The sequence below is a fragment of the Sylvia atricapilla genome, chromosome 2, assembly GCF_009819655.1.
Source record: "Sylvia atricapilla isolate bSylAtr1 chromosome 2, bSylAtr1.pri, whole genome shotgun sequence".
In the NCBI taxonomy this organism is placed as follows: domain Eukaryota; kingdom Metazoa; phylum Chordata; class Aves; order Passeriformes; family Sylviidae; genus Sylvia; species Sylvia atricapilla.
Genome location: NC_089141.1, coordinates 101,957,044 through 101,982,823, shown reverse-complemented (window position 1 = coordinate 101,982,823; position 25,780 = coordinate 101,957,044). Strand labels below are relative to the sequence as shown.

Below are 25,780 nucleotides of genomic sequence, written 5' to 3'. Positions count from 1 at the left end.
CCAGATTTTTGTGGAGTTTTCTGCAATACATCTAGGCATATTTTTTTTTGTCTCCCTTGACTTTTACAGTTTCCAATATGTTTTTGTCATTTCTACCTGTGAAATGTTCTCCATGAATTTATTATTTGCGTCTCACTTCAAATACTTTGTATTCTGAGATTTTGACTTTGAAGCATTTGCCAAAAGAAAAAAAAAAAAAAAAGAAGGAATTCACTGATGTTAGCAGTCTTCTCCATAATTCTGAAGTCACATATCACTGCTCCACATTTCCCCTTTCTAAGCCAATTTCTTTTAATCTTTTTTCTGTAAATGAGATTCTTCAGGTTTGGTATCACTACTGACTGTGAGATGAGAACTCCTTCTTTGATGGAAAGGTTTGGAAAATGCTGAATCAGCAGTTTAATTGATATTCTCTCTCTCCTCTCCTTATTTCTGCAAATTCCATATAATAAATCTGCTGTATAAACATCCTCACAGATTATGATATTAAATATCATATGATGCCCTGACAGTGAACTTTGGATGCTCCTGCTTTCTAGATCTAATAATGTTATGGCACTTGTGTATATCAGAGCCATGGCAGGTCAGCAGAATGTTTTTGGTTTCCTGTGACAGCCGCTACAGCCACCCTTCCAGTAGGATCCAAGATACTGACAGAAAGGCTCCCATGAGAGGGGCAAATGAGCAGGAATAATCCTGAAATTATAATGTGGCCACTGCCTCTGGAGCCAACACCAGGAGATGCTTGGGAGAACCCCACCTGTCTTGCAAAGAGGGGTACGATATACAGATTGGTAAAACTGCCAATAGACAGGTTTGGAACAGGCTGCAATAACATGCAGAGAGAAAAGAAAAGAGAGATTCAATTGCAGATGGATGTCCTTGAATCAGGAATCACCTTAAGAGAGCTGGAATTTCCCACTTCTTGATGTACGTTATGTGCCTGAAGGCTCACTTCATCCAGAGAGAAAATTGATCGCATCTTCATAAAAAAAGAGTAGAAATCCAACACACAAGTACTTTGTCAGGAAGGAATGGCTATTTCAGAATATTAAATTCAGCTGCTCTTCTCTAAGTAAGAATTGCAGTAAAATAGTGAGGGTCAGTTTGTAATTTTTAAGTAAGTTATGAGCCAGGATCCATGACCAATCTCTTTTCTGTATGTTTATATATATTCTGTATGTTTATCTATACTGTTTATATATCATGTTAAATTTTCCAGCTCTGGGGTCCAGATTAGATTATGAATTATATCCCCCTTTTATTCCAAAACAATGAAATACTGAATCTATATTTGAAATCATATAATTAGGCAGCTGTGATTTTTATCTTCCTTGTATGGACAGATCCTGTCTTTTATTAAACAGCCTTAATATATATTACAGCTGCTAGTCTGATTTTTCTCAGTCTCATACTAGTTAGGCCCTCCTTCACTTTGCAACTCAGAAGTTTTTATATCATTTCTTTCTCATCCTCCTGACACAATAAAACCTGAGTTTTATTGACAGCTCTGCATTTCTGCAGTGAGTTTCTTTGTTCCTAAACTCCTTACCAAACTTCTCTGATGCTCCTCCCCTGCTGATCCATTACTAATCTCAGAACAGATAAACTATTCTTCCTACCAGCTTTCAACTCCATTTCTAGGTTGGCTTTTCCTCCTCTTTATACGGAGCCAACTTGTGTTGGGCGTATAAGAAATACATAATTGGTATGGGGGTGTATGCACTATATATATATTAGTGGGGCATCTCATTTTCCTGAATATAGATGACAAATAAAAAATCATTTTTTTACTTGTAGCATCAGGGAACAGATTGCTTATTATGAAATATAATCAGTATGTGAAGGCATATTTTTTTACAAATTGTGTTTTCTGGCATCAGTTTGTTTGTGTACATTTAAAATTTTGTTTCCAGCAAACTTCACCTGTGCAAATTGGTAATTTCTAAGATGATAAATGTCAGTTTTGCTCAAAAGAATGCCTCCTCACAGAACAGAGCATATTTCAGAGGATGCAATGTGGCCAAAAAGGAATCAGAATGGAATATTCTGCATTCATATATAACATATGCTATGTATAGTCTGGATACCCAGCTAAGGCCTTTGACGTGATTCTTACATTTCTCATATGTATAAATTTTCAAGTGGACTTGTTTCTTTGCTGGTGGACTGTTGGATGTCTTATCCTCTGGTTCTTTCTAGCTAGTGCTTGGCATATATTTCAGCTATATTCTGCCAGTAAACTGAAATCAGCAAAAAAATCCTGTTCTTCCTAATGAGTTCTATATTGCCCTTAACGTTTACAAGTTCAAGCAATATTTACAGGATGAATGTAAACATAAGCACACTTCACTGTTTTGGGTCCACAATCCTGCCTGGTTTCTGTGTGCAAATTAGTTGTATAAGTAAGGAAATGTGGTATTTGGGAGTGAAAATATTCTGATTTGTATGCAGGAGTGTAAGAATTGCATGTGGAATTCAGACATGCTGCTCACAAACATTTGTTGGGCTGAACTGTGTGCCTTGATAAGCTAAAAATCAGATTTAACATGCCTTTATTTTGAAGGCATATGTACAGAAGAACTTTTAGAATAAAACATGCTGATTGCACATTTGGAAAGCCTGAATTTTGTAAATTAGATTGGTGGAGATTTGCACAAAGGAGTGCTTGCTAACACAAATGAGGAACACCAGCCTGGTACGGGGGTTTTGCTTTTTTGAGTTCCTGTGTGATACTTAGACTTAGCCTCTCTTACATTACACTAGCAATGAGAAAAATTGATATCATTCAAGTTTCAGTTTCAGACAGAATTTTTGGCAACAGTGCTTCAGGAGTCTGAATTTAAGGCAATGAGAGAAAGATTGACTGAAAGGGATGAGGCCAGGAGCTGTAACAGGTGACAGGAATCACATCTAAATTGCAGACCCAAACTTCCCATTAAACTAAAGCCCTTGGTAGCCAAAACCCCCAAACCCCTGCTATTTATTGCAGTGACTTGGGATCAGATTTGGCTCACCTGCATTTTAAAGTAAAGTGATGCATATCTCATTTCTACAGAGCACCTGTAGCTGTCATCCTCATCCCCTGATGGGGTGGTTTGCCTCTGCCTTGAAGCAGTTGGTCCAAATGGGCCTGTAAGGATGCTCCCCTTCTCCAAAACATTAGGAAAGAAGTGTAAATGGGTTATCTGCTTGGGCATGGGAAGAAGATGATGGAGCACAGTCATCGGAAGATCCTGGAGCAGCAGCTGTGGTGGGAGAGGTGTCTCTCAGTGATGATGAGGCTTCTAAGTTTGTGGATGGTTAAGGTTTTGGTAAGAAAATTTTGAATTGCAAAAATACTGTTCAACAGTAATACTTCAGGTCTACCTACCTACCAGATCTCAGAAGGTCTGGTTCTTGTTTGAGGAAATAACTTGTAGTTTTTGATCAAATCAGATTCAGATTTTTGCCTTAGCTGTTGGTTTGCCTGCTGAGGCTGAGGTTCTGCAGCTGGGTTACTTAGACCAGCCCCAAAAAGCACTTAGATCCCAATAACATGGAAATGAATAGATGTGAAGTGGGTTTCCCTGTGCTTGCTGCTGAGCAGTGTGCAGCTTGGAACATGAGGTGCTCCTGGAAAAGCAGCATGCCCATCATGCTGGGGACATCACTGGCTCTGTGCTGAGCAAGTGCCTTTGAACTATTCCACCACCCCTCTCCGTGGGGTCTTGGAGAGCATGCTCATCCTGATTACTTGGTATAGGCCAGGAAAATCAGTTTGTTGCATTGGTGATGGCACGGGATTTCGGTAGCAGTTTGGGAGCACAGGAAGCAAAGAGAGAGACAGCCATTTTATTTTAGGCTTATGCTATACATTGAGATTCATTATACAATTTTTCCCCTAAATTAATACAAAAATAGTAAAAATAGGTTAAAAAAAGCCTAAACGAAACCCCCTGACATCTTGCAAGCCATTTATTTGATGCACAGATTAAGACTTGGAGCTTAAATAATCTAGAACTGTTTCTGTCAATCTTTTTTTTTCTGTTTATCCCAAAAATTAAAAAAAAAGGTAATGACTTGCAGAATGCCAACGACATCAGAACAATTTGTGCCTGAGAAGCGGCTGCCCCAGGCAGGCGCACGTGATGCTGAGGTGCCCTCTCTCCAGGCAGGAAGCTGTGCCAGGACAACAGGGCAAGGGGTGGCATGTGGACATGCCATTCTGCTCCAACCCACGCACCACAGACAAGAATTTGTGTTCAAATGCCCTCCTGGGATACTTTTGCCATCTCTTTCTCAAAAGATCCCAACCAAACATGAAGTTCGCCATTGCGCTTTCCTGGCAGTGGATTGAGGTTCACAAGGGCTTCCTGGGGGCTCATCTCCCCACAATTAGGAGCTAAAACTTCTCCCAGTTCTCTAGTAAGACTGGGCAGGGGGGATAAGGTTGCCCTCCCCACTCCACTGAGCTGGGGTCACTGGGGGTGCCCTGCAGTGATGGTGTAGTGCCTGGCCATGGGTGGAAGATGCTTCCTACCTTTGGGAAGGGGAAGGAGAAGGGGTTCTCCCCCCTCCCTGCCTCCTTCTCATCAGACTTGTATGTACCCCAGAGAGGCTTACTTATTTCATAACATTTGTAAGAAAATAAATGACAAGTACTTCTTGTGATAAATGTAGGGATAAAGCCATGGAAGAAATACTTTGTCCCTACATAGCTAAATTGTACAATCTGATTTTTATGGATCAGTATTTTAACGTGTGCAAAGGCAGGGGAGGAAAAGGCTCTGGGTAATTCTTTCTAACCAAGAGCTTCCAGAAAGTGGTTTCCCATATGGTTTGTGCCTTACCACGCAAGCACTGTTTCAGCAAAACCCATCAGCAGTGCTGCCACAGTGTGAGAATTGTGAGGGGATGTTCCTGCACGGGAGCTGATGCTCTCTGCAGCCTGCACACCCTGGGAACCCCCGGGCAGGACTGTGGGAGGGGGACAAGGGAAATGGCACCACCACAGCCCCTGGTCTGGCATCCCCAGTGCCCACACAGCAGTGCTGTCCCTGCCCCTCCCACACTCCCATCTTGCAGTTCCCAACCATGCCAGAGGAGCTACTGTAACTGCAAATGCAGAGCTGACTCCTATTGACTCGGCTTCCCTTCCCTAAGTGTGTCTCCCTGAACGTGATATTTGCTTCCCGAGTTAACAAAACAGGAAAAACCACCTTTCCTAAGTCTTGAAGTCACCAAGTCTTCTCCCACAACCCACTTGCTTTGCTGGCTCTCTGTTTTTCAGAGAATCCAGTCTTCCTTCTGGACTCCACCGATATCTGCCAGTCATGCCACCACTTAGTTTTGTTTTCCCTTTGAATAAAAATAAAGGTGTTGGCTGATGTGGGATTTCATGGCTCACAGGAGGACAGTCAGCCTAGAAAAAAAACATTTAAAAGTACACCTTTCAATTTACAGTACATGTTTTACCTGAATTCGGTGCTGGCTCAGAAGGCTTCTGAGAGCAGATATGAATCCTCTTTTGACTCAACATAACCTCAGGCCACTTTGGTACTGTATTCCCTCCAGGTTCATGCAGTTGACCATGATAAGTGTATTTGCTTGTCTTTGGAAAAGAAGCTCTTTTTCTTTGACAGACAGGTTTTTCTCAACATTTCCTGCTCTAATTTTAATCTAACTAGAACACTTCCACATTTCTGCTTTGGGCAGAAAATTCTGTGTTCATCAATTAATTTTTATGGCATAGTTATTCCAGCTATAACAGATTTTCTTTCTTTATTTTTTTCTCCAGTTAGAGTAATTGTAAATTGAAAGTGGACTTGTGCTAACACATCAGAAGTTACATTACAAGAAAACTGTATTGATCTTGAGGGCCATATGCACGTAGGTTGGCTCTTTCCCCCATGCTTACCCTGTAGTAAAAATATTCTGTACACCATACTCAACTGTATGGGAATTTTAATGTTTGTAGAAGATATATGTGCTCAGTGAGCCATAGTCCTACACAGTCTTGTTAGCCTTAGCTAAAACTTTCACTGTTAGATTTTAATCAGTGCCTGACAGTGTAAAATACTCTGTTCTACTAATTGAATTTATAAAAAAATTGGATCATCTATACTGCAAACAAAACCACAGTGATACCTGGGCTAAAAAGCCACTTAAGAGTATGACAAAAATCTGCTTAAGCCTAGGTAGTCTTCCAAACTAGAGGTTCACCAGTAAGGGTAGAATCTTCTGCACAGTTAGCCACTGGGAGTGCTTTGGACTGAGAACAGAGTGCTGCATCTGCACCCACTAATCAATTGGCGCAGGGACATCCATTGACTTTGGTGAAGATAATTGCTCCAGAGGAAAACGTTGAAGGAGAGGAAGGCCAAAGTGGCTTAGCATAGTCTGAAACCTTGAGAACATGGTTCATGTTGAGGTATTCAAGCTACCTGCAGAGAAGGAGCATTTGGTGCATCCCTCAGACACATCAGGATTCAGGCAGAAGTCTCATGGATCTGGGTTGAGTGCACTTTGGACACTTCTGTGGCTGTACCTTGCCAACCCTGGAGGTGGGGAACAGAATGGCAGCTTGATGTGAAACACAGTGAAAAATGTATGTAAGTTGGTTTTGGCTCTGTTCTGGGTTTTCTCTCTTTTGGGGAAGATCCAGTCTCCTGCCTGTCCTATCCCTGTGTGAGAGGGGCATGGCTCCTCTTCTCCATCCCAATCTTGGGTGGCTAGCAGGAGTTAGGCTATTGCAGATGGTAACATGGCATTGGGGGAGAACTGCTGGGAGAAGCATCTGCCCTAGAAGACTTTGAGGAATGGGCTGGACAAACATCCTTCAGAAATTATTTAAATGATGTTGGCTCTGCCCTGGTGGCAAAGGCGTGGAATGCATGACTTCTCACCCTGCCTTCTGTGGACACTCAAGCCTCTTCTGCAGCATTTTGTCACAGGAATGCCTCCACATCCTTTTTCTGACAGGTTTGGAGATAGAGAAGTAATTTTATCCCTGGTTTTATCACCTTTCTTGAAGATCTCTGAAGGCCTCACATGGTGAGATTTAATAAGAGATCTGTGAAACTGCAAGCTTGTCTTTGGACATCTCTTTAAAGATGCTCCTGTCTGTGCACTGCAATTAGATGTGAGGAGGTTTATGGTAACTATCTTGGCATCTAGTGTTTGCAAGTGATAGCATGAGGGATAGCAGAGGTGTAAAATCAGTGTTTGCCATGTATTCCTCTCGGCAGTGTACAAACAACCTCTTTGACACATGTCCCATTTCCGAGTGTCCCACGAGTCAGTAGATTACTGCAGAAGAATTGCAATTCCACAGTAAGTCTCAGCTAATTTGCTAATGCCCTCAGAAGTTTAAAAGCCACTGCAGCTGCCTGTTGAACAGCCAGGGGACAGAGTGACTGGTATTGAAACAACATACTGATGATCACAGAAAATCTACAGTGAACTACATTTAAGGAATATTTTTTGGCTGGAAAACATAGCCCCAAGCCTGAGTCTAAAGAAAACAGGAGAAACAGATCTTTTTCCTAGCCTTACATTCATTTGGCTGTCTTCAAGGTGTCCGCCTGTGTTCTGCCAAGGCTGAAGTTGTTACAGCTTCCCAGCTGCTACCGAAGCAACTGTTGTTTACTTAAGCAAAGAGCCTGTGCATTCCTGGACACAGCTTCCTTTCTTCTGGTTAGGGAAGGGACTTATCCAGGGGAAAGTAAATGTTGCCAGCTGCACTGCTGACTTGTTTTGCTAGTGAGAATGTAACATTTTGCTTCAGGGCAAAATATCTGGTTATCTTATTTTCCGCTAGGAAGGATGCATCAGAAGTATCTCTTTGCCTGAAAATTAATAGTCAGTAGGTGGCATTTGCAGGTTTTGCACAGGGCATTTTTGGGTCACTGGGATTTGGATGCTAAAGAGACGTTTCATGCAATGAAGCACATCCTGGGTTTGTGACCAGGGACATCCTAGTGACCATACAGGTACCACAGGCAGCCTCCTGGGCCACAGTGCTCCCAGTGCTCCAAGCCCCATGGCTCTTGCAATACCCCTTCCCCTCTAGATACTGTCATTGAAGCAAACTTTGTGCCAAAAGCTGAAAACTTTTCAAGTACTCTTAGTTTCCAGATGAGCTGCAAAAGGGAGTCTGGTTGGAATACATTCGTGTTGCACCATGTCCATATGAAGCAACGGTCCATATGAAACCACCTGACACACCAGGCCAGCTTCCTGCTACTGGGTTTTCACAGGCGAGGTGTGGTCAGAATACTCTCACCAAAACCTACAGAATTGGCTTACATATCCCCACTGGGGTTGAACCACATGATAAAACCTTGCAGTAATGAGCCTGTTGCTCTTAAGGATGGAGGGGGCAGAGGAGGGAAGAGATGCTGCTTTATCTGTATTACTCCACATCACAGATGCTGACAAAATTATTGATTTAGAACTCATGGCTCCAAAAAGACTCAGTAATGTAATCTTTTTAAGTTGTTTTAGTTGTTTTTTTTTTTTTTTTCTTTTTTTCCCTTTCAGATGTGATGTTTTCGATAGGCCTTTTAGATATGGGCTCTTTGGGACGTTGTTAAACTTGCTGCTGCTAAAGCACAGTCCCAACCTTTGGTTTGTTCCACACAACTCTTAATGTCTACTGTCTCCTGGAAGAGCCCACAGCTGCAAGGTCTATTGCTTTACAGGTACTCTAGGAAGATTGAGGGATTAAGTTATACATTATGTAAAACTACCCACTAATCCTCTTAGTGTGCATTACCAGTGAATGGCCTGAAATAGGCTCTCACTAAAAGAGCCCTAACATTCACTTTCGTGATGACATTTTAGTATTTGAGGTTTGTATCATGGATTTTGGTGCTGAAATATTCAGTACACCATCTTCTGTCTGCTGCTAGATCCACTCACATGTCTTAGTAGAGTGCAACAAAATTACAGTTGGTAAAGCAGATTACATGTTTAACTAGTAGTGAGACATGTATAAAATAGAATTATATATTTTCTAGAGTGACAGAGTCACATGGATCTTTTTTTTTTTTTCTTTTCTGTTTTTATAAGAAAAAGAAACAGCTATAAAACCATGATTAAAAATGTTACAAGGGATGATTTCCATTTTAAAATAATGATACTTTTAGAAAAAAAAAAAGTGATTCATAACATAAAAGTGTTTGGAAAGCACTTGGTTGCTGTGTACTGCCTTCTTTCCCAGTACAGTTTGCTATCTTTTATATAGTCTTGCATAAATGTTTGGATTAGGGGAGAAAAGAAAAATTAAATGCGATGGCAAAGACTTATAAGAGCTGACTCACTGACTTGAGTTATTGCTGTGCAGAAAGTTTGTAAAGCCTTTACATCCAGCGAACATTTAGTGCTACTCCAGCCTTGACAGTTGACCTTTCAACATGATTTGGTTCAGCCACAATAATTGCAGCATCTGCAGTACAGGTGATGCAGACGACTGCTTAAGAACCCAACTTTTCCATTAGATCTTACTTCATGCATCTAAAATTTAACCTCTCTTTGCATGGGTGTGCAAATTCTCCCATATTGCCTGTTATAGGAACTGAGCAAGGTACAATACCCCGGCTCTTTTTTTTTTTTTTTTTTTTTTTTTTAATTTATTGTTAATTTCTCCCATAATTTTGAATATTCCTGGATTTAGCTTAGAGGAAGGAGGGGAATGCCTCCAATCTCCTTCCTGTCCCCACACATTCTGTCAGTACTGGTTTCTTTCTTTTTTCTCAGTAAGACCTAGTGTAAAAAAGCAACCCACAAATCAAGTTAGACTGTTGTAATTTGGTCAACCACTCGCGTGCTATCCATATCCACCATTTCAACACACTCTATTTCCTCACGGTTTTCAGGATTCTTCTTCTCTTTCCTCTTCTTCTTGGAGGGTGGCAGGAAAGTCAGTATCACAGGTAAAATGGCAAAGCAGTGAAAGAAGGTGACTAATGCTATTAAAAACAAGCACCTGAACAGTGTACGGGTCAGATTTGAAGGCACAGCTGCAAGAGGAATCAGACCAACAATGTAGCAGAGGTAGCTCTGCAAAATAGCTACCCCATGCACTTCCAGGGCATTTTTCACCCATTTAGTTCTTGTGAACTCTTTGCCCAGGACAAAGGTTGATAACAGTGGAGCACAGTTGTCAATTGTGTAATTAATTCCGTAAATTAAGCACAACACAGAAATACAATCTAGTTCCACTTTCCACAAGGTCATAAAACCTATAACTCCAAATTCAACCGAGGCAACAGTTAGAGTGAGCCAGACATTGATCAGAGAGTCTGCCACCAGGAATGCAGAGAAGAAGAGCAGAAATAAAGCACTAATGCAGGAGTTTTGTAAGGGGGCTCCCACTGAAGAGGCATAACGATCCATGTACACAAATGATGGATTGAAAACAATGAATTTCACCTTGGAGGTGAGAGAGAGCTTCCTCAGGGTCTCCAGAAGGTCATAAAGTTCTTCCCTCTTGGTTTCCATGGTCTTGGCCACCAAGAACATCCTGGAGGCCACAACATCAACTTCATTGTTGAATTTCTTGGAAAAGATGATATCCTCTGAAAAATGGGCAAACTGAGGGGTCTTCAGGAAGGAGTTCCTCAACATATCAGTGAAATTCTTCTTCGGCAGTCCAGTGGATATGTTGAGTTTCCTAAGGTAATTTAAGTAGCTTTCGAACCAAGATATCCTCACAAAGCCCTTGGTATACTCCAACACGTCCTCCTGGACACTGGTGTTCCAGTACTCGATCGACTCGTAGATGTAAAACCCAATGACCGGGCTGTAGTTACTGAAATACTTCTGCTGGGCAGTTGTGTACTCGATGGTCCGAGTCGCAGTCGCTACGATGTTGCTCAGGTCTGACCCCTCACTGACCTGCAGGTAGCCCATTAAGGCAAAGGAAATATAAACAAGGTAAAAGAGAACTACAAAAGGCTTGACGTAAGTGTTTGTTATCCAGTCACAATAATAGCGTTTCAGGAACCACACCAAAAGATGACTCTCGTAAGTGTTCGTTTCCTCTGAATCATCCGTGTCCTCACTGAATCTGGCTGTCAGAAGAAACCTATACCATGCAGGCTTCTCTTGCAATACCTCTGGCTTTGGTACCTTTCTGCAGAAGATACTATGCTGGTAGTTGTTTTCTATGTAGCCAGTAAACACCAGGCTGGAACCATAAAAGGAGAGTACATAGAGGTAGTTGAAGAAAATTGCAATACAGGAATTGCAGCAGAAAATCCTGGCTGCTTCAATGTTAGTGAAGGGACTGGCACCTATTCCAAAAGTGACCAGGTACATGGCAGTGGTGAGAGAAAACGAGAGCATGGAATCTGCAAATACAGCTGCAGTCCTCTCTTTAACGTGTTGGTCTTCTCTAGTTTTTCTCCAGGAGGACAACATTTCAAAAGTCCCATACAACCCATGACCTACAACAGAGAACAAAGGTAGTGTTTAAAGTATTCAAATGCTGAATTACACAGAAAAAAGTAACGTGGACATGCTACAAGGCTCAAAGGAGACACAGCGTTGAAGGAAATGTCCTGCAGAAGAGAGAAATGATTATGGAGGTGTAAACCACAGAAGCACGTTTGCTACCTGCCCAGCAAACCTTACTGCCAGAGCTCGAGGAGAGTTCTGAATTGCTGGGACAGGATTCATGGGTTAAAGAAATAGGATTTTTTTACTCTGCTTGGCTGTTTTATTTCATTATTTCCGAGTGCCTGTGATGGAAAATGCTTTCAAATTAGTTTTTCCTGATGATGGTATCTGACCTGTGGTGAAAACAAAGAAATACAACCTTGAAGTGCCTGTGCTGGAAGCAGAGCATTAGTTGGCTGCTTTGTAGAAAATCTGTAAAAAAAGAAAATTCCACATAAGCTGAAAATTATCAGTTAAATCAGTTACTGATTTCTCCACTCCCTGTACAGATTTTCCGCCAGGAAAAAGAAATCCTAGAAATGAAACAAACAAATAAAAGCACAAATGAATTTTAGAAAAGGAGAGTGGTAAAACCGGTATGAAGCTGCTTAAGGCATTGGTCTTCTTTATACATCTAAGACCTTATAAAACCAAATACAGCCCTATATTTCTTGGCAATGTCTACATTTTTAAATGTATTTAATTTACTCTTAAAATGGATATACCATTCACAAAAGGAAAAGAAAACCTGTTGACCTAAAATCCTGTGTTCAGGTAAATCCCCCAAGTGCAGGTAAATCAGGAAAAGTACATCCTTTTATTTTAATCCCTGGTTGGTCATCTTCCTCTTACAGTTTCTAAGTTTTGAAGATACATTTGGAGAACACAGACCTCTGCTCCCTGGCAGTGAACCTGAGCTGGGAATGCAGCCATTGACCATCTACCACGTGAGAGGAGCTGAAGTAAAAGTAGTTTGACAATTTACACAGAGATAAACAGATTATAGTCTTTGTATCACACCTAACATGTGAGAGGATGATATTTTCTCATAATAATTCATTATAATGTTCATCTTTACTTAAGAGATCTTTTCCATATAATCCCAGCCTCTTTGGTGCCTTTCAATTCCTCCTCTTCCTTATTCTTTTGCTGATTTTGCTGTCACTCATCTGCTTCTCTGGTCTGCTCTTGGATTTATCTCCAGAAATTCCCAAAAGTCAAGTCCACTGTGTTTTGCTTTTACCCATTTTCTCTGATAGTACTATATAAAATGATCAGTGCTAAATTAGCTGCTGCTAACACTGAAGAGTAATCAGTGAACTTTTAAAGTTGATGCTCCAGTCAGGAAGGTCAAGGTAATTCACTGATCTCTCTAAGAATTTCAGGCTGTCTGCAGAGTACCAAAATTGCTGTATCATGTCTGTTCTCTCCACCTGTAGACAATTTTCACTTTTGCTATAAGGGCTATAAATACAAGTCAAGAAGCCCCAAGCAAATGAGGTGTTTTGAAGAACTGGAAGACCACAAGATATATGAGGGATGTTGGAACTAGACGATCTTGAAGGTCCCTTCCAGCACAAACCATTCTATGACACTGTGATTCTATAACCCTGTTTGTTCTTAAATGCCTTATACAGGCTAAGTATTTAATTAACTTGACAAAATAACCCTTTCGTGGCCAGCACCTTTTACAGTAGGGGCAGTTGTTGCTGATTCACTCCACCCTTCCTGAAATCTGTATTTTGACAGATGGTAGAGCTGATCACTCTGTTATGCTGAAAAGAATAGGTATGGAGTATTTTATAAAGAAGTCACAATACAGAGCTCATAAGTTGAGACAATAGGACAGCTGGTGTATCTTCTTATCACTTGGTGTTTAGTGTAATGAAGTCCACACTCATGTACAACACCTATTTTGTTATTTAGAGTTGTGGCATGGACCTCAAATGTCCAGTCTGTAGCAGTATTACAGACCTGACTTTGGCATTCATCTTAATTTTCCCCAACAATGTTTTACAGCTGCTTTCAGAGGCCAGGTCAAGACTGTCAATTTGATAACTAGCACTGTGCCCCCTCTTAAAGCTAATGGGGAATACTGGAAGTCCCCAGACATAAAATCAAGCAAAAAGCACAATCAGTGACTGGCACCCTGTTGCTAATTATGCTTCAAATAGTTATGCTCTAGGCTCAGTAGGGAAAGCTATTAAGCTTGCTTTCAGTGTGTTCTTTGTAAAGACAGACTGACCTTTATTTAAATGTAACTGATCACTTGCCAAAGTAGGGAGTGAGAGGTTTAATCCATTTATGGCTCCCATGAGTCCTGCAGACAGGCTCGTTTTCGAATTTCACATGGCATCATATGCATTAGCATTGAGTGAGCAAAACAAAACAAAATGAGGTCACTGAATATTACAAATTACTTCCATCATGAGCTTTAGCTATAGCATGTTTTTGTAACAACCAAAAAAAAACCAAACAAAAAAAATCAGCATTAATAGGCTCTTACCTAAAAATACTCAAATATTAATTTGGAGAACCTTTGACTCTGCAATGACAGAAAGAAATTAGAGCTAGTTAAATATGATGCTAAACATGATGTTTTACCAGGTATAAGGCTTTGGATAATGCTTGATAACATGACTTCTGATACCACATTCTTTCTTTAAGAAGAAAAGATAAAACTACAATTTGCTCTTACATAATCTTCAAGACTAAGACCCTAAAATGGAATCTGATTTAGAGAACTGCTCAAGAAAATGCATGAAGAGGCGTCACCACATGTGCTCCACAAAGTCAAGAGAAAAATATTTGGATACTCTCCTATTTTAGGATAGATTCCTTTTGTTGTTTGCTACACAATCTGTGTACTAGGACCTGGTATTTTCCTTCAGTTGTAAAATTTGTGATTTCTCTGTCCATTTCTCTGATAGCTACAGAATTATCATTTACACTTAGGAGGACATGCCTAAATGACAAAGTTGCAGAATTTTTGCACCAGCGGCACTCCTGACCTCCTCCACTCTCCTCTGAGAAAAAAAAATTAGGCTCAAACTCAAGCACAAATTAGGCTTGGTAGTCAAAAGATTAGCTGTATTTAGCTAGGATGGGATTTACCTAACCTAATTTAACTCTCTAAATACTCACTGCAAACACAACTTGGGTAACAATTTTCAACACTGTAACTCGCTCATATAAGTCTAACCCACAAAGACTAGGGCAGGTATCTCCATGGAAGCATTTTGAGAGAATTTCTTTCACTTCTCTGTCATTTCAGAGTTTTCATTTTTTGTATCCCTAGTAAATTTGCACCAATTACCTCTATTTCTCTCACTGTTGGTACGTCTATGCCACATAATATTAATGAGACGAAGGCAATTTTGTCCTTGCAAATAAATTGTGTAATTGCTTCAACTGATTTTCCCTTTTTAATAGAGATTTAGCCACAAATCTGCAATCATTTAGAGCAACTTGTTCATTATTCACGGTCATTCAGTAAATAATAAATATGAACTCAAACAGCTAATGGGCTACTGGAGATCTTTTCCTGCTGACATTTGCTGTTATGATTCACCGGTCATGCCCTACAGTCAGGCTGTACAATCATGAGCTAACAAGAAGCACAAAGAAAGATGGGAGGTTTTTTAAGAGAAAGAGGTTCAGGGTCAAAGGAAAATGTTAAAGGGATAGGAGAAGGGTACTGGACAAAATGGGCATCAAACTTTTTTTCTTGTTCTTTTTCTGCTACTTTGCATTTAGGAGCTACTCCTGCCATGTGTTAGAGGACTGAGAGCAGACATTCTGCAAAAGCAGACTTTTGTAGCCAAAGAAAATGAAGAAGAAAATTACTGTTAATGCTGAGGATCTCACAGGTTTTTCAGACTGAGATGAGCTACCTTTAATTTTAGAACCTGGTAAGAATAGTAATATACTACCAATAAACCAAATAAATTAGGTTTAGCTTAAATACAGCACTTTAATGAGTGGCCTGAAAATGCTATAAAAAGTTTCATTTGCCTCCTTCAGAAACAAGTCTTGCAATTACACATGCTCTGCAAAATCAATGCAGAGCATACATCACAAAAAAGCACTTGTAGGAAGTTGTGAAAATGAAAGCAAAATTTTCTCTTCCTTAAAATTATCAAACCATTTACCCAATTTTAAAATACTACTTATCTGCAGGCACTGAAATGGTTCTTTTTAGTACCATTTTCAAACCTGAAAGAAGAAATGCATTCTTCCCCGTGTTAAGTGGTTGCTGAAGCAAGGGGCCTTCACAAACTGGCACGGGCAGCCCAGGCTTAGTATTGGCTCTGCTCCCAACTGTGAGACCAAAGCAGAGGGAGGAGAAGCGATTTAAGCAGCCCTAAAGCCTGTGAGAGGGCAGCCAAGTGACCTTCTGGTCACTGGAGTCACAAACCAGTTGTCTATTTGCTTGGCGTAACTGCTTACCCGAAACAAGGGGTGCTGCCTGCTTTTGTAAAACAAGTGAGGGCTATGTTCAATTTTTGCACTAAAATCATGGGAAGTTTGGATCTCATTGTGGTAGAGATGAGGCTTGGATATCCAAATAGAGTTCTTCCACCAGAGAAATAAAGGGGAATGACTGAGAAAGAGGTTTTTGGTTTTTCTGTTTGCACTTTTACCCATCTGTGAAAGTAGAGAATAATAGTGTACTCTGCTGGTCTCATCCTTGTTCTCCTTGTGTTGTATGTCTCTGCATGTGTTTGACAAAATCTGAGTGAAATGTCACTAACAGGTTGTGAAGCTCCAGCCTTCTGTGTGGAAGGTTGCATTTCAGGGGTAATAGATTTTATTAATCCCATTTTAATGCAGAGGCACCCCAGACACTAATAACAACAGATCTGCCCCTCACAGAGGCTGAGTGCTGCACCAGGATGTATGGTGCCCATTAACCACCACAATTAACACCAATAAATCATCAAACTGTCTTCCAGAGGGAGCACACTTCACTAGTGGCAAAGCTGGGCTATGGGGTGTTTCTCCCTTCTCAGGCACTCAGGCATTACTTCCCTTCTCCTACTGAAGTTTTCTGCCTCCCACATGGCTCCTATTTCACCTGTTTTAGTCTACACTGGAACTAAAGGAATGGTGGGGATCAGAAAGTAGCCTTTTTTTTTTTTTTTTTTTTTTTTTTTTGAAGGTTACTTTTGAAACAAAATCTTTTCCTGAAGTTGATGGCAGAGAAGACTGTCTGAAATGGGTAATGACTCAGGGTAGGATACATGGGAGCCTTGTAAACTGGGTGGGTGAAAATTTGAAGTGGAAGCATGCTCTGATGGAATTTCTGAGGTTAAGTGTGTATTTTGATTTAAAGTTTTTGCTTGCACTGTAATGGCTGCATCCCTGTAACACTATCAGTTCAGCTGGACCAGTGTTGTTCCATTCAGGTTGATTTAAGCTTGAAATCACCCCACTGAATTGGAGCACTTGTCTGCAAGAGGAATTTAGTGTCCTGTGAAAAAGGGTGTGAATGTACAGAGGGCAAACTATGTTGCACCAGCTTTCTTTGTGGATATCTGTGAAGCACAGCTTGATTCACATTCAAAGTGGAGTGAAATATCATCCTCAGAGACAAACACCAGATGAATTAACATGAAATAGCTAGGATGCTGTAGATTCATATCCCAGCTTGCTGCCAATGCAGGCAAGGTCTCAAGAACTGCTCTTGTACAAAAATAGTACATAGGAGATCAGAATCATATCACAGGAATTGCCCTTTCCAAAACGGTACCTGCAATAACATATGATATAATGAAGGTGCAATGAATTTTCCTAGGTGACAGTATTAAAAATAACAATGTGCACCACTCAACTCTAGGACTGCTTTCCACAGCAATGTCAACAAAGAGGCTGAGATAATTTCCCCCTGCTGACTTATTTTTTTCCAGCTAGATCAGTGATCTCATCAGCTCCCATCTTCTGACAAGCCAAGTGAAACCGCTAATCCGGACTCCCTTTGTCACAGGAGTTGCAATCAACCAGTTGTTGACTAAATACCCGTCCTGCCTCTGTGGCCTCTCCCAGCAGGCACAATTTCAGCCCAGAACACACAGCAGCCTCAGACTGCTACTGAATGTGACAGGCAGAGCAAGAATATTTGCATCCAGCTGAAGCAAACATCTGGCTTCATAGCCTGTTCTCACTAAAATAATAAAATACTACAGCTAAACGAGATCCTTCAGCATGCAGACAGAATCAGCACCAAGCCTAATTTATACAACACTTTTCACTGAGTGGATAACAACTTACCAGCAAGGGTTGAGCTGACCAGCTATACCATCATTAGCACGCTGTTGTAACAAACCCTAAGCAAGGTCCAACTCTGTGGTCCATAAATGGTGCAATACTCCAGTTTTGCTGCATGAATGTCAGACCTGAAGGAGGGTGTGTATTGCTGAACATCCCACAGCACAGACTTGTCTGTCCCAAACATTTGTGCTGAGCTGAGAAAATGCACTGTGAATCCTACTTGCTTTTCCTACACTTGCCTGTTTGTGGGAGCCCAGTTTACAGTGTAGAGTAAAATCCTAGAGGATACTAACATCCTGTAAGGTACTCATCTAAACAACTGTGTTTCCAGGCAGCAGTGTTTGTCTCAGGGGACTTGTGACTAAAGGACTGCAGGCTGTGGACAGTTGAATAGTGTTAAATGCATCCTCTTTGGCAAAGTGATTGAAGTCCCAGCCACACAAGAACAGCTTGACCTCATTTCATACCTCCAAGCACAGGTTCAAAGGCCAAGTAAACCTGAATGCTATGTGCAGGCATGGTGCATGGATTCAGGACACATGAAAGTGACATGGGATGGGATGTACTGGTGTAAGCACAGGCTGTACATACTGCAGTGCTTCTTTACCCCCTGTCACACAGATTCCACATGTCACTACTGAAACTGCATTACAGGTATGACAACATACCTCAGAAACATGGTAACAGTACTATTGGGTAGATTCAGTATTTGCAATTATTGTTTTAAAGGCTACTAAATTTTACACATATCATCACCTAAGATGTACTGTGGCTGCAGGTACTAACATCTGACTTCCCAACAGCGAAACATACCGAAATTAGGTAGGTGAGCCTGTTGGGTATCTAGGCATGAAACCATTTGATCAGTCTCTGGTTTTGCTTTACATTTGATTATTAGCCATTCACTCTTAAGTGTCAGGCTGATCTCTCCAACCATGTTTACAAAAGCATTGGCCATGCCAGTCAGAAAACCCCTTGCATGCCCAAGTATTCCTCAACTTACTACCAGCATCAAAAACACAGTATCGTGGTGCATGCACATCAGATAAGAATCTGCCTCAGTCTCTGGAGAGAGAGTTGTGTTTTGTGCTGTATCTACTTGGCAACAAAATAAGAGAAACCAAAATGTTTAATAATATGCTCTCAGAATCTGCTGTGTTTCACAGCTGTGGGTGGCTGTGCCCACAGAAACGCACGGTGAAGAGAAAGTGTCCCTGTGCAGCACTCACTGGCTTGGTTGGTGCGTGCAGAGGAGATGTCTTCAGCTGCTGCTCAGTGCTTCACACTGGGAGGCCACAATGATATTTTCGGTCGTCGATCCTGCTGAAAGACTCTCTGGGCCATTAAGCCTGCACTCAAATTGCTTAATGCACAGCCCAGCAAATGGGGTGTGTCTGGAAATGCAGCACAAGGTTGAGGCCTCATTTAAGTCTTGTGCAGCATTCCCAATCACAGAAGGGAAGTAGGTTCCTCAGAAGACTCGTATGGATCTGCTGCACTGGAATAATTTAGACCCCAGTCTTCTGGCAACGAATGTTTGCCATAATATCCTACATTTTTAAACTGAGCTTTTGGAAATGGAACACCCAAATCAACTCTCTGCTCTCCTGTGAAACAGTCCATTTTGGTCAGGTGTAGCCCTTTCTGACCTATACTGAAAAGTGCACATTTGCACAAAGCAGGCACAGACAAAATGAAATCACCCCCTCGGTCTCACCTTAAATTGTGGGGACGCACTCAGCGAGGCTTGGGGTGCATAGTGTATGTCAACTACAAACTCCCCATAAACTCCTCAGTACTATTTTTTATCATGACAAATGAACAATGAGCTAATGTTTTAGAAAATGGTACATTAGAAAATGGCACATTAGAAAATGGTACAAGTCACAAGCTAATTTTAAAACCATGATCACATATTACATATATATGTATATATATATAAATAAACCATGATGACATATAACTATTGAAATGAAAATCATTCTACATATAAATCTCTAGCTTTGAAGAAATACATACACATATGCAAGACACACATAAACATTCTGTAGTTTTTCTATCTATATAAGGGAAAAAGAAACAAAGAGAATGAGAAGCATTTTAATTAAGTAGAATTAAAAAATGCCTTGGTATTCATGGTCCTAGACATCACCACAATCCCTAATCAGCAATGCTGGTAACACAGTCCACCACTTTTTATTTTTGGAGTATGTGCATTTTAGAACTATATACTAATAAAACCCCCTTACTATTTAATATTACATTTTCAAATTATTTTTTCAGAATATAGCAATTTCTGTTTAAGTTAACAGCCTCCTATTATAATGATTATACATGCAATTCGGCACTTACATGGTTAATCCTGAATAGACCCATTGATTTCAATAAAATAAGAATACTGATTTAGGATTTGGGAGAATGATGGATGTTTTTCTTGTATCATCCTTTTTTACTTTTGAAACACTGTAATATTTGAGTTTTTCTTGTTACAGTGATAACAAGAGTGTCATATAAACACATTTTTAAAACAGAGCTACATTTGAGAGAAAACTTGAGTGGCTCTTGTATTTTGATAAGCAAACTAAGTTATAGTTCAAAATCTATTTTATATATAAAGAGAACACTTAAATACACTTAAAAATCAGTAAAGGGTTGTTTTGGCATTTAAATAGCAGCTGCCAGCTCTGTTTAAACGTGTCACTTGCTTTCCTTTGTTTTCACAAAAGACCTGGCAGAAGTTAAAAGTCATATTTCTTTCAGGGCAACAGAAGGAGCTACATGTTAGCAAAATTTGGTTTTATCTGCTGGAATATTTATGTCTGCATGGCTTGCTCATCTACTGACTCCCCAGACCTTTTGCAGATCTGAACCGAAAGCATTTGAGCCAAACCTGTGCCAAACACGTCTGTGCTTCTGGAGCAAACATCAGAGAGCACCTGACTCTGTCTGGCCTCCAAAGGGTCTCCCTGCCCCAGTGTCCTCCTAGGAATGCCTCTTCCTCCTCTTCAGCTCAGAAACACCAGAAAATCCCCCCGAAGCAGAGTGCCCTGCATAAGCTATTATTTGAAGAGAGGAGAAAGCTGCACGGAGGATGAAAAGAGGAGGAGGGCAGGGGTCTGCTCAGTACTTCTGCACACATGGGGTGTGTGGGGAGCCAGGACCACCCTGTGCACCAGGGGAGCTGTACAGGATGGGAGAGTGCCATGCCAGGACAGTAAAGGAATCACGGGTGTGGCTGGCAAGAGGAATTTCCCCATGGTGCACGTAGCTCTAGGCTGACTAGCCGAGGAGGTGGTCACATGTGGAGTTAGCTAAGAAACCTGGGCTCATCTCACATATGACATGTTACGACTCATATCAGCAGACTAATTGAAAACTGGTTTTCATCACTAAGTGATTTTTGGACAGATTTTATACATGCTGTGTAAAAGAAGCACTTAAAAGAGAGAGCCTCCTGCAATCACCTGTGCTAGGTTAATGTTTACCATGTTACAGGACAGGCAAGTGATATACAGCAAAACTCCTGAAGATGGAGTAAGACATGGTGGGTACACTTGGGGCAAACATGTTTTAAATCTGCTTTAAATTTTGAAGGCCACAAGCTAAAATATAAGTTGCTTCTAGGAGTGCTATTCCAGTGGAACATGGGCCAGTAGAATATGGATTTGTTTACCACACTTCAAGCTTCTCCTTTTCTGGCAAGAAAGCTACAACTGCAACATCTCAGGCATACAGTTAAATTCTCCTGTTTTAGTGATGTTTGTCACTACTCTTACTCATAATACATAGATCAACCATATGTGAAACACAATGTTCAGAAAGTTGCAAAAATTCAGTTAAAGCACATGCCACCTACTATTTTTACTGATTAAAAAAAAAAATTACAAGTTTGGAACTCAGCTTAGGCTTTTCACAAAGTATCCAGACTTACTCCAATTTATTCAATCCAACTCTGGATTCTCCATCAAAGGTTTCATGACCTGAAAATGATTGGTCCCCTCTCTGCACACAAACCTCTAGGCTAATGCCTATTTGGGAGATGTCATATTTGAAGCTCACAACGTGCACCATCTCTCTCACAGCCAGACCTAAAATGAAGTCACATCAGCTCCTGCTGACATTCCCCGGGTCTTCATTGAGCACCCAGGCCCAGTACATAAAGTATACCACAAATATATATATATAATTACTGTATGTATGTATGTATATGTATATATCTATACATACACACACACATATATCCTATATGTATATGTAGATAGAGAGAAAGGATTCCTTTCTCTAACCTCTGAACTTCCAGTTTATTCTCATATACATGGAAGTTTCTCTTGAGGGACTTCACTACGTGAAGAAAGTCAGGATGTCACTCTTGGTACCTGTGACTGTTTGGGGCACCTCTGACAAAGCCCTCCACAGAGCCCCTGCATGCACAGAGTTCCCTGCAGTTAAAAAAATGCAGACAGTAAAAGTGTAACAGCTTTCTTTTACTCTTTGCGTAAATGAATGCTCATTGAACACATTGTAACATACTTTTCACAAGTGTGTATTGCAGCACCAAAAATGAAGAGGAAATTGCTGTACAGCACCTGGTTTCAATATTAAGATGTCCTCTGGACTGACTTCCTACGGATACAGCTCCTCTCTTCCAAAAGACGCTGTAAATTATCTGAGTCATCAGCAGTCTTCTGAAGCCAAAAGCACGTACGTGTGCAGGGATTTCACTGGGCTGTGTGGCGGTGAGTGAGGGGGGAACTTGGACATCATGTTGTGTGCCAGCTGCAAGCTTTACCTGCTGCTTTTGCACTGCTCAGGAAAGGGCTGGTGTCTAAAACAGTCTGCCACCATTTGGTTTAAGTTTCCTTCCCATAAAATGGTGTTTGGGTTCCTTAAGGGGCTTGAGACATCATTCTTCAGGAGAAGAGCTGGAGGGAGGAAGACCAGAAGGTGGAGGATTTGCTCAATCAGCTCTGCTTTGGGTGAAAAGTCCTGACTTTGGTGAGAAGACTAATTGGTACATTGAGTGAGGAGGGATGGCCTGGGAACCTACTTCTGCTCTTACTCCCTCTTCCACGTGAGGAACAGAAATGCCACGCAATGCTTGCAGGACTGCAGGAGATGCATGGCTGCTTAGAGATGTCATAAAAGATTGAGGGACTGAGGACAGAAAAGGGAAAAGAAAGAAGCATGATGAGGAAAGTGACATGCCTGGGATTCTGCCTGTTCAGAGTAGATAAAAACAGATAATTTTATTCATTTCTTAGAAGAGAGATGAAAGGAAGAAACCACAGAAATGATTTAGGACTGTAACTGAGCTATGCAGGGCTGAACTGGGAAAGCTGAGCAGATGGAGTGACAAAAAACCAAGTGTACTTCCAGGGCTCTCTTGGAGTGCTTTGGCAGTATGAAAAAAGGAAAGGATGAATGGTGGAAATCACTGGGAAATCAGAAGCAGCTGAGATACAACTGCAGGGTATAGTGGGGACCTATCTGAGAGCCAAGGAAGTGGTTGAAGAATATAGGCAAAATGGTGGGAGCAATGGGCCCAGCTGTGGCTGAGGAGAGGGAAGGATGAGAGAGGAGAAATTTAAATAAACCCAACCAAAATGGCAGAGAGGACACACTGACAGGAATGTGAAAAACAGCAGAAGAGATGAAGGAAGCTTAGAGAGATCAAAAGATGCTGAGAGTTGTGCAGGTGTTAGGAAGCAGATGCCATGGCCTGGAGCAGGAAGATGGGTGAGACCTGCTGGAGAAGGCTGCCAGATATTGCAAAAAGAGATGAATGAGATGGGAGAAAGAGACGTGGGGACAGCCAGCTGAGCCAGCTGATGGAGGACATGCTTCTTCCCAGCACTAAAAGACAGCAGTTGGACAGCTGGAGTGAGAAAGCTTAGCTGGGGAATAAAAACCAGACTCAGTAAACTTCACGTTTTTATTAACTGTCACCAGGAAAATCAGTGGAAAAATACTATACAAGGTCAAATATTTGGGGGTGTGTGTTACCTCTGTGTGTGGACTGAAGGGAACTGGGGAGACCTGTGGAGGGGCTGCTTCTCTCTCTTTGAAACTCTCTATATGTAACCAACGTTGACTCTTCAGCTTTACTGAACATAGCAAACACTTGGATGCTTGATAGGGAGGATAATTAATGCTTTTTCGGTGTATAAATTTGGAATATGTTGCAACTCCCTACCAGCATGTTCTTCCAGAGAACTAAACAGCAGCCAGGCCACTAAGGCACAGCACCAGTGAGCACTGTGCACTGGTGTGTGCTGGCCTGAGCACCCTCAGGTTTTTATGTTGGTTGTCAGCTGCCCTGCTTGGTTTAGTTGTCTGTTGCCTTCATGGTCTCTAACCCTCAGTAGTCTTCTCACTTGCTCTCCTGCTCTTTTCACTCCTATCATCAAAGACATTGATCTCCCCTGTTCTTCTGTGGCCTTTTCCTTCCAGCCTTCTTTCCCAACTGTCTCTGACCTCAGATCCTGTCTATGGTGCTCCAACTTTTTGCATTTGTAAAGCCCCTGTACAGGTATCTCAGCTCACTCCTCCATCAGCACAGCTCTCCCCCAGGCAAGCCATGTGGAAGGTGTGTGTCCAACAAATTTGTGTTTCTAAGACATGACTGGAACTTCTCTGCATCTGTAAGGTGCCACTATGAGCCCTGGTTCCTCCAGGTACCTTCCAAAATGCTCTGCACCTCACCTGCTCCTGTGCTTCCTCCTGCCAGACGCAGCCGTGTAAGGGCATCCTGTTCCCCCTGACTTTCCTCCACTTGGGACTGAACTTCAGGAGGACCCTGCCTGGGTCCTGCCTGATGTTTCCACCTGCTCCTTCCCACTCATCCCTCCCTGGATCTCTCTGTTGACTGCTTTTCCTTTCTCTCTTCCCAGAAGGGGCATGCTGCAGGGTGGAACGCACTGGAGGTTGCAAAAAGTGGTTTTCATTTCTCCCTGTTTTTGCTGAGTTTCACACACGGCTGGCTATCATTTCCTTTTACAGTGTGCTGCAAGCTCAAGCCACTCTCATAACTTCTACCTGGTTTTCCCCTGCCAGCATTGGAGGCTAAATATAAGCTCTCGGAGCTGGCCCTGCATCCCTGCCCATATCTGGCAGCGCCTGGCGTTCCACCGCGGCTTCACACAGCCGATGCTTTTCACGAACTTGGCAGCTGAAGACAGCCACTTCTCCCCGAGTGAGCTGTATTCATTTCTGAAGGAACAGCAAACACATTGCTAGTTTCCAGTGCAAAGGGCTATGTTGCAATTTTCTTTTGAGTGCCTAGGTTCCACTCTGCCTCTGGAAAGAGAAAAAAAAGTCACGCCAAAAACTTGTTCAGACAGCGCTGGTTGGTGTCCAATGATTTGTTTGGTAACGCTGTGATTTTTTGAGGAAAACAGTATTTTTAAAGGTTCGGAAGTTTTTAAACAGCATTTAATGTGTAAGGGAAACTTGTGATAAATTAGCATCCGTGCCAGACCAAACATCTGTAGTTTCTAATGAAGAAGACAATAGGAAATCAGGATTTTAGTTCTGTTTTTCAGCTGACACTATAAATCAGCTATTTTAAGTCCAACCTAGCTGTAGAATTTATTTTTTCTGATTCCTATGGTCAAAAATGAACTGCCCCTATTCAGCAAAGTATTCCACAAGAACTAGACATGTCAGCAAACTTGTCCTTAAATTACTTGTTTGCACACTGACAGATGTGGATGGCAGTTTTAAAAAACCTCACATACATATGCTAATTCATACTACATCCAGACGAATGGTGGAAGCCTGCTAATTTTCTCAGGTTTTTTGCTTTACTTTCAGATTAGAAGTACCTGTGTTAATCTGTAGCTAGATAAGAACAGTTCCCAGTTTGACTTGACAAGATATCCCAGAGAAAAGAGTGGCTGCAGCCAGCCTGCCCTCTGCTGCCTCACCCCACAGCCCCTCAGTGGGGTTCAGCCCAGCTCCAGCCACGGGCTCTCACCTGCCTTTTGCAGCTGGACCACTGGGCACCAAAGGGAACCTTCACTCTTGTAGTATCTAAAAGGGGGTATTTTAGTATCTTAAAGGGGAAGGGGGTCTCTGGCAACATTTC

At 41.6% G+C, this 25,780-nt stretch overlaps 1 protein-coding gene across 1 annotated transcript in view; it reads right to left on the bottom strand.

Moving 5' to 3' along the window:
* Nucleotides 1–5,102: 5,102 nt before the first annotated feature.
* The window catches only part of PTCHD1 (patched domain containing 1), a 38,122-nt gene continuing 17,444 nt past the window's right edge, over nucleotides 5,103–25,780 (bottom strand). The window contains exon 3 of the mRNA XM_066313968.1: nucleotides 5,103–11,432. Coding sequence (XP_066170065.1) covers nucleotides 9,778–11,432 — 1,655 coding nt within the window. The 3' untranslated portion in view covers nucleotides 5,103–9,777. The remainder of the gene's footprint in view (nucleotides 11,433–25,780) is intronic.